The following is a 12,710-nucleotide window of genomic DNA, read 5'->3' as shown; positions in this document are numbered from 1 at the left end:
TTGTTCTTATTTTCTTCAATCAGTGATGATTAGTAAGATGTTCTGGCTTTGCGGAGGGCTTTCTTATAAAGCAGCAAACTATTTCTCCAGGCTAAATAATGATCCTCTAAATTTGTGACACGCCATTTCCTCTCCAGATTACAAGTCATCTGCTTTAGGGTACGTGTTTGAGAATTATACCACGGAGTCAGGTACTTCTGATTTGAGGCCTTAGTTTTCACAGGAGCTACAGTATCCAGAGTCGTACGTAGTGAGGAGGTAAAAATTATTAACAAGATAATCGACCTCTGTTGGGGTAGCGTTCAGATAGCTGCTCTGCTCTATGTTGGTACAGAGCAGAGCAGCTACAGCTACAGGCCAGTGAAGATGATAACAGTGGGTGGATTATATTCTTAAACTTATACAACAGTATAATGTTATGATACTGCAGGAAGCAAGAAATACATGCAGTATCACGTACAGCAACGCGATCAGCTTTGTTGTTTTTAAATGTGCTTTATCAACACGTCTGGATTGGACTGTATATTATTTGCAATGTTTGTTTTCTTTTTTACTGTTCACAGTGTGTTCACATTGTGTCGCCTGACCAGCGAGAAACCAGTACAGCATACTCAGAACACACATTGCTCTTACTTAAATTAGAATTACTTTTATTGTTAGTGCTAACAGTAGGAATGTGACTAAATGAAGTCAGTTCAGATTAGTCATCTATACTGACATGGACAGTAGAGTAAAATAAACAACCTAAAACCCCACACCAAATTGCTGTGATTGGACCAGCTTTTCATTTATCTATTGCTAAGCAAAACACAAAACCCTTAAACCTTTTTTATTACTTAATAAGTACTAATTTTAACTAACATTAAACTAGTGCTTTTCCATATTAGACATAACCATAATCATTCTAATAAAGAGCACTACAGATGCAGTGTTTGCTTTGAGAATGTGTTGAAGAAGTGTAGAAAGGGTCAGAAGGAATTGTACTGTCATTTTGGAACTAGAGAAAGAATATGTGCGGTGCTGGAAAAAAGTGATTCAGACAAACAGAACAAAAAAGTTGAGTAAAAGAAATAAAGATCAATGCTCCAGTATACCCTCCACAAGACTGTCGGATTAGATGGTGGGGGAGGATGCCAGACAGATCTGGCACACAAAAATGTATAGTGGAGGTAGACTGAGAGGTACAGAAGATCTTCAACTTACACCTACGACACAACATCATCAGCATTCTTAGACAGGCAAGGGATATGGACCATGCCAAATGGACCATGCTATCCACCTTGCTCCTTGCAGCTGCAAGGAGCACATGGTGGTTGGTGTCTGTCATGGTGCTAATCACCGGTGAAGGGAGCCATAAAGCTGGACCAGGAGACCTGGTTAACAATAGTGACTTCAGAGGGAACTGATTGGTACTGGCAGGCCTGTCATGGTCCGGGTGAGTGCGGGGTTTTTCCACTCTGCTGGGCTCCACCTTCAGGCAGAGACTCCAATCAGCTTTCACACCTGATTCCAATCAAGTCACCAGTATATAAGACCAGCGCTCACAACAGACCTCTGCCAGATCTACTGCTAACTCACGTTAGTGCTAGGCCGCCAAGCCCTTGTGAGAGCCTCTTAACAATTGCATTTCTCCTCACTGTGTTTTCTTTGTCATAGGACCCACCTGGCCGTCACGCTTCACAAGCTGAACTACACACATCTCCGCCTGGACGCTGGTTCTCTGTCATCTGGTTGCTTCCTTATCATCATAAGACTCCACCTGCCTGCCTACCTGCCAGGTCCCTTGCTCCAAGTATATTCTGGACCGTCTCTGGACCGTCTCTGGACACTCACCCGGACCCCCTTGGACACCCCCTCCTCGCATGACACTTTCACCTACAACGCGTAAGCCCTAACCACCACAGTCTAATCCTTCGGCTATGATTCACTAGACTGCCACTGACTGCCTGTCTTTTGTCATTATAGTGACTGTGTACCTCCACCCAAGCCGCTGCCCCTTTTTCCATTCCCAGGATCCGTCCATGAAATCTTGCACCTAGTCATAGCACTCAGAGTTTCATGTTCATAGTTTGGCCTCATAGTTCTCAGTTCATAGCTTCCTCAGTTCATAGCATTCATAGTTTCCTGCTTTGTAATTTAACATTAAGGCATTTAACTTTAAGGCACTGTAAATAAAGCACTGTGTTCACGCCTGTTTTGCCTCCCTCCGTGTCTGCATTTGAGTCCACACCCACAGCCTGGCCCTCTCGGCCGTAACAGTTAGATATGGCCACAATATGGACTCAGCAGACGCAGAGCGGACAGCCATCCAAAGACAAGGTGCCATCCTAGGTCAACACGAGCAATCCATTCAATATCTCTTAGCTTCACAGAAAGACCTTGGTGAGGGACAGGCTAAGATCTTTGCTGCCTTAGAGGCTCTACAAACTAACCTCGCCCCGCCGCCACGTCCTGCACCTGAACCTGCGGCCCCCGTACAAGACACACAGCCATCCACTTTGTCCCCCGCCTCGGCTTCCGCGCCCCAAAGTGGGCCAATTTTTCGCGATGCATCATCCCCGGAGCCCGAACCTTTTTCTGGGTATCCAGGGAGCTGCACGGGTTTCCTACTTCAGTGCGATCTAGTATTTGGCTGCTCACCGCGGACCTTCATTGACGACGCCACTCTGGTTTCTTATTTTATAGGGAAATTACGGGACAGTGCTCTAAAATGGGCAGAGGCAAACCTGTCAAGGTGAGTTTAAATAGACATTCGTTCATCCTGTCTCTGAGGGCAGTTCGGCCCGTAAGTTGTTATGGTTGCGCCAGGGTCGCCGTAGTGTTGCTGATTACCTCATAGACTTCCGAACTGCCGCAGCAGAAACTGTCACGGCCTGAGGGATCGGCGAGACGCTGATCAGCCTTTTCTGTCTTTTTCTCTCTTGTGCTCACTCTCTTTCCTGCTCCTCTCTGTCGCCGGAGCGGAACTCATTTTGGGTTCACGCCCACGCCCACGGAAAAGAACACACCTGATGCCCAACAAGGTGAACGGCATTTAAGCCAGGAGGTGACTGCTGGTCTTTGCTGGATCGTTGTCTGCCACGCGTCAGTGAAAGTCGAACTTCAGCTCAAGATAAGTCAAGTGTCTTCTATGAATATCGTTCTCATTCCTGTCTTCTTATCTGCAGACCCCCTGGATTACCCTTCCCGTGTGAATCTGTGCCTCAAGTGTGAAAGAAGAGGACTGCCGTTGTGTATGTGGAGAGCTGGAGAGCGAGCGATTCCCCTCCCTTGAATTTCTCTGGAACCTGTCACTCACATTTCTGTATATAGCACTACCCCGCACCTTGGTGAACTCTGTTAATAAACCCTTGAATTCAGCTGATTCAGGAGTCCCGCGTTTGAGTCCCCTGCATTGAACCTTAGCATAACGATCCAGCCAGAACATGGACTCAGCGGACTCTGCCGCCCAGCAGCACGTCCTCACGGACGGGGAAGTTTTGGAATGCCACGAGCAAATGCTGCAGCTCATCAATCAGCAGTTGGCTGCTCTAACGCAGGCCCTCGCTCAGCGCGTACCTCTGGTAAGCCCAACAGCCTCTCCTCCCTCTGTCTCCTCACAGTTACCGGCTTCTGAGCTTCCTACACCCGGGCTGTCGGCTCAGCCTCATCCCACTCCTTCGGAGCCCCCGGAGCGAGCTTTGCCAACACCGGAGCCCTTCGCGGGTGAGTTTCACAAGTGTGCTGGTTTTCTGACCCAAATAACAATGCAGTTCAGACAGTTGCGGAGGACATATGAAACTGATGAGGCAAAAATTGCCTTTTTTGGCAATTTGTCTTAAGGCCAAGAAAGATGCCAAGCGGATTTACTGTACCAAGTGGATCATCATGGCCTTGTCATATTGGTCCATTTGATTGACCTTTATTATAATTATGTATTTAGTTTATTTTCGGTTGCTACAAATGGGACAGACATGACTGGGGGATAGGACAGGGAGAAAGAATGAAAGAAAGAGAGGGAGAGAAAGAAAACCAAAGGGGAGAAGAGACGGTGAGAAAGGGGAGAAAAAAGAAAGAAAAACAAACACATGGACCATGGCACGGTGCGGGCATTCCACAAGGCCCATCCTGACAAGCCTGGGGGTCGCAGGGAGGCTCCCGTTGGGGGGGGGGGGGGTACTGTCACGGCCTAAGGGACCGGCGAGACGCTGATCGGCCTTTTCTGTCTTTTTCTCTCTTGTGCTCTCTCTCTCTCTCCTCCTCTCTGTCGCCGAGGCGGAACTCATTGTGGGTTCACGCCCTCGGCCCACGCCCACGGACCTGATGCCCATCAAGGTGAACGGCATTTAAGCCAGAAGGTGACTGCTGGTCTTCACCGGATCGTTTTCTTCCACGCGTCAGTGAAAGTCGAACTTCAGCTCAAGATAAGTCAAGTGTCTTCTATGAATATCGTTCTCATTCCTGTCTTGTTATCTGCAGACCCCCTGGATTACCCTTCCTGTGTGAATCTGTGCGTCAAGTGTGAAAGAAGAGGACTGCCGTCGTGTATGTGGAGAGCTGGAGAGCAAGCGATTCTCCCCCTTGGATTTCCCTGGAACCTGTCCCTCACATTTCTGTATATAGCATTCACTCACGCGCGTGTTTTTATTGTGGGTCAACGGAGCATTTAATCGCAGCATGTCCTAAGAGAGTAAAAGGGTCAGCCCGCCAGTAAATTCGGGGATACGGGTGGGCGGTTCTCATAGTGATGATAAACCCTGTTTGCTTCTCACAGTCATTTTAGTTATCAACCGTGCCACGCACTCCCTTCAGGCCCTGGTTGACTCCGGTTCAGAGCAAAACGTCATCAGTTTTGACCACGCTACACAGTTAGGATTGCACCTTGTGCCTTTAGACCCACCTATTTCAGCAAGAGCACTGAATAACCAGGTTTTTGCACAAATACCTCACCACACAGAGCCAGTGACTGTAATCACTTCAGGAAATCATAGGGCGGACCTCACTTTCTTCGCCCTCTCGTCGCCTGACAATCCCCTCACATTTGGCTACTCTTGGTTAAAGCTACACAATCCACACTTTGATTGGTCTGGACAAAAGATAATCAGCTGGAGTGTATTCTGCCATTCTAACTGTTTGATGTCGGCATGTCCCCCGGTCCCTGAGGAGCCCTCATAGTCACCCATTCATAGTCTGGACAGACCATAAAAACTTAACATACCTACGGAATGCAAAGAGACTAAATGCACGCCAAGCCCGTTGGTCACTGTTTTTTGCCCGTTTCAACTTTTCTATCTCATATCGTCCAGGTACCCGGAATATTAAGCCAGATGCTCTCCCCCACCAGTTCGAAGCTGCCTCGGAGCAGTCAGAAGTACCTTCCATACTCCCTGCCAGCTGTCGTATAGGGGCTGTCACATGGGAGATAGACTGTCTGAGCTCTGCTGGGCTCCACCTTCAGGCAGAGACTCCACACGTTAAATAACTTATAAGTAGGAGAGAGGAAGGATTTTTATACTTTCATACACATAATTTTTTTGGCTGTAGCTCAGGTGGCAGCCACTAACCAGAAGGTCGGTGGTTCGATCCTAGGCTGCTCCAGTCTGCATGCCAAATATCCTTGGGCAAGATACTAACCCCATGTTGCTCTCCGATGCATCCATCGGAGTGTGAATGTGTATGAATGGTAGACTACGTAGCACTTACGTCAGAAAAAAGTGCTTGTGTGAATGGGTGTGATTGGGTGAATGAATTAGTTGTATAAAGCGCTTTGAGTGCTCAGACCGAGTAGAAAAGCGCTATATAAGAACAAGTCCATTTACCATTTACCATTTACTAGCAGAACCTGATCCAGGCACCGGTCCAGCTAACAAGCGCTATGTACCCACAGCAGCCCACTCCAAGGTTTTGGAATGGGTTCACATGGCCAAGTTCACAGGTCACCCAGGCCGAGGTAGGACAGCTATGCTACTTAAGAGCAGTGTTGGTCAAGTTACTTGAAAAAAGTAATCAGTAACTAATTACTGATTACTTCCCCAAAAAAGTAATCCCGTTACTTTACTGATTACTTATTTTCAAAAGTAATTAATTACTTAGTTACTTAGTTACTTTTTAAAAACACGATTTACAACCTGAATAGGTGATAAAGCGATAGATCTTTCAGCCCAATTCTACTTTTTCTACATAATCCATCATACAAAATGTAATCAAATGGAAAAGTCTCTTTTTTTAACTTGTTTTATCAGTTTTAATCTTTTAACTTTATGCATCAAGCAAAAATTTAATTATATGCAACATTCTCTGACTTGAATGAATTAGTTTAACCTTTAAACCTATTTTCTGCACATTCCAGCACATATAATAAAATATTTTTTGTGTTTACACTCACTCTTTCAAATAGATGCAAGTAAAACACAGCAGAAAATAAATAAAGTCAAAGACTCAGCGGTCCTGTTGCTCTATTTTCACCTGTAAAGCAGGACTGGCGTAGGCGGAGGTTTACCCTGGTGCAGGTGTGCCGCGGTCAGTTGAAGAATCCGCGAGTTTCTCTGTGAATTTCCCATTACGTCGTTGCGCACTCGGTGCTTGCTTGGAAGTTTAGGGGTTTTTTCGCTGTAAAAAAGTTTTCTTCCCACGCACGATGGATGCTAATGTTTTTGTCACTTTTATGGAATCAAACTCAAAGTAAGGTCAGTACTTCCACGCTTTAAACGTTGCACGCTCATACTCTCTCCCACAATCGATATGTGATCCATTGTTGATCTGCACACAGCTGTTGTCACCAACGGCGCACTCGCTTACGTCACTGTCGTGAGACATTCTCGCAAAAAAATCACGGTTTTAGTAATGCAGTAAGGCAGCGTTCCTACGGGAAAGTAACGGTAATCTAATTACTGTTTTTGCAATAGTAATCCCTTACTTTACTCGTTACTTGAAAAAAGTAATCAGATTACAGTAACGCATTACAAGTAACGCGTTACTGCCCATCTCTGCTTAAGAGACACTTTTGGTGGGAGACGTTGGACAAAGATGTACGGGAATACGTAGCTGCATGCACAGTTTGTGCTCGTAATAAGTCCAAAAATCAGTGCCCTACAGGACTGCTTCAACCGCTATCCACCCCACACCGGCCATGGTCACATATTGCATTAGATTTTGTTACAGGACTCCCAGACTTGGCAGGAAAGACTACCATACTTACCATAGTTCACAGATTTTCCAAGGCAGCACATTTCATAGCTCTAGATAAACTGCCCACTGCTTCAGAAACAGCTAAACTGTTGGTTGAACATGTTTTCAGACCCATTGGGATACCAATGGAAATAGTGTCTGACAGGGGTCCCCAGTTTGCTTCTCAGGCCTGGAGAGCCTTTTGTACGGCCCTGGGGGCCAAGCCCTGTTTGAGCTCAGAGACCACTCTTCGCTGCGTTACTGCTCATAATCCAGCCTCTTGGTCCACATTCTTACCGTGGGTTGAATATGCCCATACCACATTCACCACCTCAGCCACAGGTCTTTCACCTTTTGAAGCATCCTTAGGTTACCAGCCACCACGCTGTGAGGAACCTTGGAGTCATTTTTGACCAGGACATGTCCTTCAATGCACATATTAAACAAATATGTAAGACTGCTTTCTTCCATTTGTGCAACATCTCTAAAGTTAGAAATATCCTGTCTCAGAGTGACGCTGAAAAACTAGTTCATGCATTTATTACTTCCAGGCTGGACGACTGTAATTCATTATTATCAGGATGTCCTAAAAACTCCCTGAAAAGCCTTCAGTTAATCCAAAATGCTGCAGCAAGAGTCCTGACACGGACTAGAAAGAGAGAGCAGATTTCTCCTGTTTTGGCTTCCCTTCATTGGCTTCCTGTTGAATCCAGAATTCAAAATCCTGCTCCTCACATACAAGGTCTTAAATAATCAGGCCCAATCTTATCTTAAGGACCTCGTAGTACCATATCACCCTATTAGAGCACTTCGCTCTCGCTCTGCAGGCCTACTTGTTGTTCCTAGAGTATTTAAAAGTAGAATGGGAGGCAGAGCCTTCAGTTTTCAGGCCCCTCTTCTGTGGAACCAGCTTCCAGTTTGGATTCGGGAGACAGACACTATCTCTACTTTCAAGACTAGGCTTCAAACTTTCCTTTTTGCTAAAGCATATAGTTAGGGCTGGACCAGGTGACCCTGAATCCTCCCTTAGTTATGCTGCAATAGACGTAGGCTGCCAGGGGATTCCCATGATGCATTGAGTTTTTCCTTTCCAGTCACCTTTCTCACTCACTATGTATTAATAGACATCTCTGCACTGAATCATATCTGTTATTAACCTCTGTCTCTCTTCCACAGCATGTCTTTATCCTGTCTTCCTTCTCTCACCCCAACCAGTCGCAGCAGATGGCCGCCCCTCCCTGAGCCTGGTTCTGCCGGAGGTTTCTTCCTGTTAAAAGGGAGTTTTTCCTTCCCACTGTCGCCAAAGTGCTTGCTCATAGGGGGTCATATGATTGTTGGGTTTTTCACAATGTTTTATTGTGAAGGTCCTTGTCTTATGTCAGTGTATTCAGTTTTACTTCCCCTGGGTCTCGTCATGTCTGATTTCTCCCAGCTGTGCTCCCCTTTTGTGTCTTACATCGCTGGCCTCATACATGCCACTTTGATCTTAAGTGGGCCAGACAAGTTCCTGGTTTCTGTCAGTGAAAAGTAGTTTACCTGCACATTTACCTCTGAAATGTCTCAATATAAGAAAAAGAAGTGCGATTTCAGCACTACATCTCAGTTTCAACTGTCCTGTAATCATAAAGCAGTAATGCTTTTATCATTCACAGAAATGATGATGATGATTTATATATTCATTTTAATGTTGACAAAGTTTTAAATTTCTACTTTATCAAATCCCACTGAGCACTCCTTCCCTTTAAATCTAACCTCTCTTCTTTCTCTCCTGTTCACTCTGGACAGCAGGCTGCCGGCAGAGCTCGCGGGCATGCCACTGCAGCTCCCTCTGGCTTCTACTCCGTGGGACCCCTCATCTGGTGCTCTCCTCAGCTCCAGGAGGGTGGCACGGTAGCCCCTCCGATGGTCCACCCTTGGGCTCTCATACTCTGAATGTCTGTGGCCTGGATCTCCTCCATGCCACATGCTTCATGTCCTGGGGGACTGGGCTATAGCTCTCTCTCCCCCAACTCTATCAGATCATTATATGGAGAAGCCTTTTGAATACAAGCACGCCCATCCACACAGGTGTGCGCACACAGGTGTATACACAGGTCTTCACACAGGTCTTCACACGGGTGCTTAGTGACACAAACTATGTCTTTCTTGGTTGCTACTTCAAAGCACATTGTGAGCTGTTGGTCTCGTGTGGTGCACAAAAACATTCAATATTTAGTATTTACTGTTGCTTACACTTATCTACATTATTGCTGTGATCTCCATATTGTGTTTCTCTCTTTGAGCTTGTTTCTTTTTTTTCTCTTTCAACAGGTGATCCAGCTGAATTATTTAGTGTCTTCTCTCCCTGTTCCTCTTCCCCTGTTTTTCTTTCCCTCCCTTTCTTTCTCTCTCCCTTTCCTAACCTCAAGTCATGTCTGTCTTATCTGTAATAACTTAAAATCAAATCAAATAACTAAATGCATTAAAATAAGAAAAGTCAATCAAATGGACCAATACACCAAAGCCATAATGATCCACTTGGCCTTCAGACAATAATTCTGATGGCTAAAGAACCAAATGGGACAGGCAGCAAAAAAAGAGAAACTGAACCTATCTCTATGCATTCTTACCTCATTCTTAAGCTATAAGCTTTAGCTCGCATATAAAACTGCATGTAGTGCATATAGTTTATCCTAAGGTATATGCATATAGCTTATATAGCTTATCCTAAGCTATATGCACTACACTTTTCACTTCACACACGTTTTCATTGGTTATTTAATAATTTTTCAACAGAAAAACAGTTGTAAAGTTTTAGTTTTCAATCAATATTAAATGGCTTCAAAGCAAGGTTGTGTGCCTCACTAGTGTGGCCTTCAAGCATTTTATGTGGTAACTAGGTACACCAAGGGAAAAATATCCGTCTCCATAATTCAAGTCATGTTGTGATACATCTGGGCAAAGTGAGAAATTGTACTGTTCTAACAAAGAGAAGTTTTCCTAATACACGTAAATTCAAATAAATTTGTCATAAAGCAAATGGTAAATGGACTGGTTTTAATATAGCGCTTTTCTACTCTATCTGAGCACTCAAAGCACTTTATACAACTTGTTCATTCAGAGACAGAGAGAGAGAGAGAGTGCAGTATCTGAAGAGTAACAATGACTTTTATGGATTTTCTGAACCAGGGGTAGAAAAAGACATATATAATGGGGTTCAGACATGAGTTAAAGTAGACCAAACATAGAACAAATGTCAGTGATGAAGCACTATCTGAACTTTCAAGTCTTCATTGTGACTAAGTACATTGTCCTGTTTATGGTTACGGTTTTAAAAAGTGTTCTTAATGCATGTTAGTCTCACGGGAGTCAGGCTGCAGTATTTGAAGAGTAGCAATAAGTTTGATTGACTTTCTGAACCAGGGATAAAAAAAGACATAAATGATAGGGTTTAGGCAAGAGTTAAAGTACAACAAACAAATTACAAAGGCAGCAGATGAAGCATTTAGGAAGTTATCTTGGCCTGTGAGAGCCACACAGTAATATGGACACATACATATAAGAAACACAACAACAACAATACCAAGAGTCCAGGCTGCTTTCAGCTCCGATTTCTTTGCAGTTACTGTTACTGATCGCTGGTGAGTGACTGCAAGCTGAGACCTCATGGCACGAGCCTGAGACACAGCCACCACAAACACTCTCAGATACAAAACTACAATCACAGTAAAGGGAACAATAAAGGAAAAAGTAACATCAACAAGTCCTGCGATGTAATTAATGACAAAGACACACTCTCCAATGCAAGAGTTATACCTGCCTGGTTGCTCCAGGTTATCCATCAGAATCAGACTTTGAAAGATGACAGAACAGATCCAACACAAACAGACAACAATTTTAACTCTTTGTTGTGTGATCTTGGTGGAGTAATGCAGAGGGTAACAAATAGCCAAATATCGATCAACAGATATGATCACCATGGTTCCTATGGAGGCCGAGGTGATGACATATGCTAGGTATTGATACAGAGTGCACATGATGTCACCGAGGAACCAGCAGCCATCTATCAGCACAATTTGGAAGAACAAGAGGAGGCCCACACAGAAATCAGCGACAGCCAGAGAAAGGAGCAGGAGGTTGGTGGGGCTGTGGAGCTGCCTGAATAGGGAGAGAAAACACAATATTTTATATTTAGTTTTCTCTATCAAGTGTTATTCAAATTGAAGTATATAGTGCAGAGGCTTAAAAAGAAAAGAAATACTATCTGTGAAAAGAAATGTCTTTCTTACTGCTTGAGATCAATTCAGTTTGATATCTTTCTACCTGAAATGTGAGACGGAGATGATGACCAACAGGTTAAGAATCACAGTAAGCAGAGAAATGAAGGACAGCAAAATATAAGTCAGCATGATCTCAAAGTGTGGACGCCTGGGCCTCATGCAGGAGGTGTTAAAGAGTTGTTGAAAGCAGAGTTCAGTTTCCTCCATCACTGCTGGAAGAACGGCAAACTGAACTAAAATGTGTCTGTCGTCTTTATATTCATCCTCCCCTCCTTCTTCCACACCTCTGTTGTTGTTGCTGGCATTGCACCTATGGAACAGGAAATATCAGTACCAGTCAATCAGTCATTTTTTCATCAAGTAATTAGTCAATGTACAATTTCTGGTTCAGCAGAAAACATTAGGTTCGCCTCTTCAGCTCAGTGGTACAGCATAATGTACCACTTTACCCTCAACGTCGCAAAGACAAGGGAGTTGATCGTGGACTTCCGGAGGTGCAGAGAAGTACACACCCCCATCACCATCAACGGCGCTGCTGTGTAGAGAGTGAGCAGCTTCCGGTTCCTTGGTGTACATCTGGCTGAGGATCTTACGTAGTCAGGACACATAAACAGTGAAGAAGGTGCAGCAGCACCTCTTCTTTCTCAGGAGACTGAAAATATTCGGCATGAGCCCCGCATCCTCAGGACCTTCTACCATTGAGACCATCCTCACTGGATGCATCACCACCGGGTATGGCAACAGCACCGCTTACAACCGCAAATTGGAGGTGAGCTTCCCTCCCTCCAGGACATCTACAGGAAGCGGTGCCTGAGGAAAGCCGGGAGGATCATCAAGGACTCCAGTCACCCCAGCCATGAACTGTTCAGACTACTTCCATCAGGAAGGATGTTCTGCAGTATCCGGTCCCGTACCAGCAGACTGAGAGACAGCTTCTTCCATCAGGCCATCAGACTGCTGAACATTTCATGTGTGACGTGCTGTGGAAATACAGGGAGTGCAGAATTATTAGGCAAGTTGTATTTTTGAGGAATAATTTTATTATTGAACAACAACCATGTTCTCAATGAACCCAAAAAACTCATTAATATCAAAGCTGAATGTTGTTGGAAGTAGTTTTTAGTTTGTTTTTAGTTTGAGCTATTTTAGGGGGATATCTGTGTGTGCAGGTGACTATTACTGTGCAGAATTATTAGGCAAGTTGTATTTTTGAGGAATAATGTTATTATTGAACAACAACCATGTTCTCAATGAACCCAAAAAACTCATTAATATCAAAGCTGAATGTTTTTGGAAGTAGTTTTT

At 44.5% G+C, this 12,710-nt stretch overlaps 1 protein-coding gene across 1 annotated transcript; it reads right to left on the bottom strand.

Annotated features, from left to right (window-relative positions):
* Positions 1 to 10,469: 10,469 nt before the first annotated feature.
* On the bottom strand, positions 10,470 to 11,618 carry LOC146650333 (trace amine-associated receptor 13c-like). The gene is made up of 2 exons (XM_085383650.1): positions 11,449 to 11,618; positions 10,470 to 11,283 (listed from the first exon to the last, which is right to left on the bottom strand). Exons 1-2 carry the CDS (start codon positions 11,610 to 11,612, stop codon positions 10,470 to 10,472), a joined length of 978 nt encoding a protein of 325 aa, XP_085239776.1. The 5' UTR covers positions 11,613 to 11,618.
* Positions 11,619 to 12,710: the final 1,092 nt, after the last annotated feature.

This window comes from Rhamphochromis longiceps, linkage group LG16, assembly GCF_057381845.1.
Source record: "Rhamphochromis longiceps isolate RC_006_pf linkage group LG16, R_longiceps_female_GT1.1, whole genome shotgun sequence".
NCBI lineage: Eukaryota > Metazoa > Chordata > Actinopteri > Cichliformes > Cichlidae > Rhamphochromis > Rhamphochromis longiceps.
Note: the sequence above shows the minus strand (reverse complement) of the source record. Positions and strands in the feature narration are given on the sequence as shown.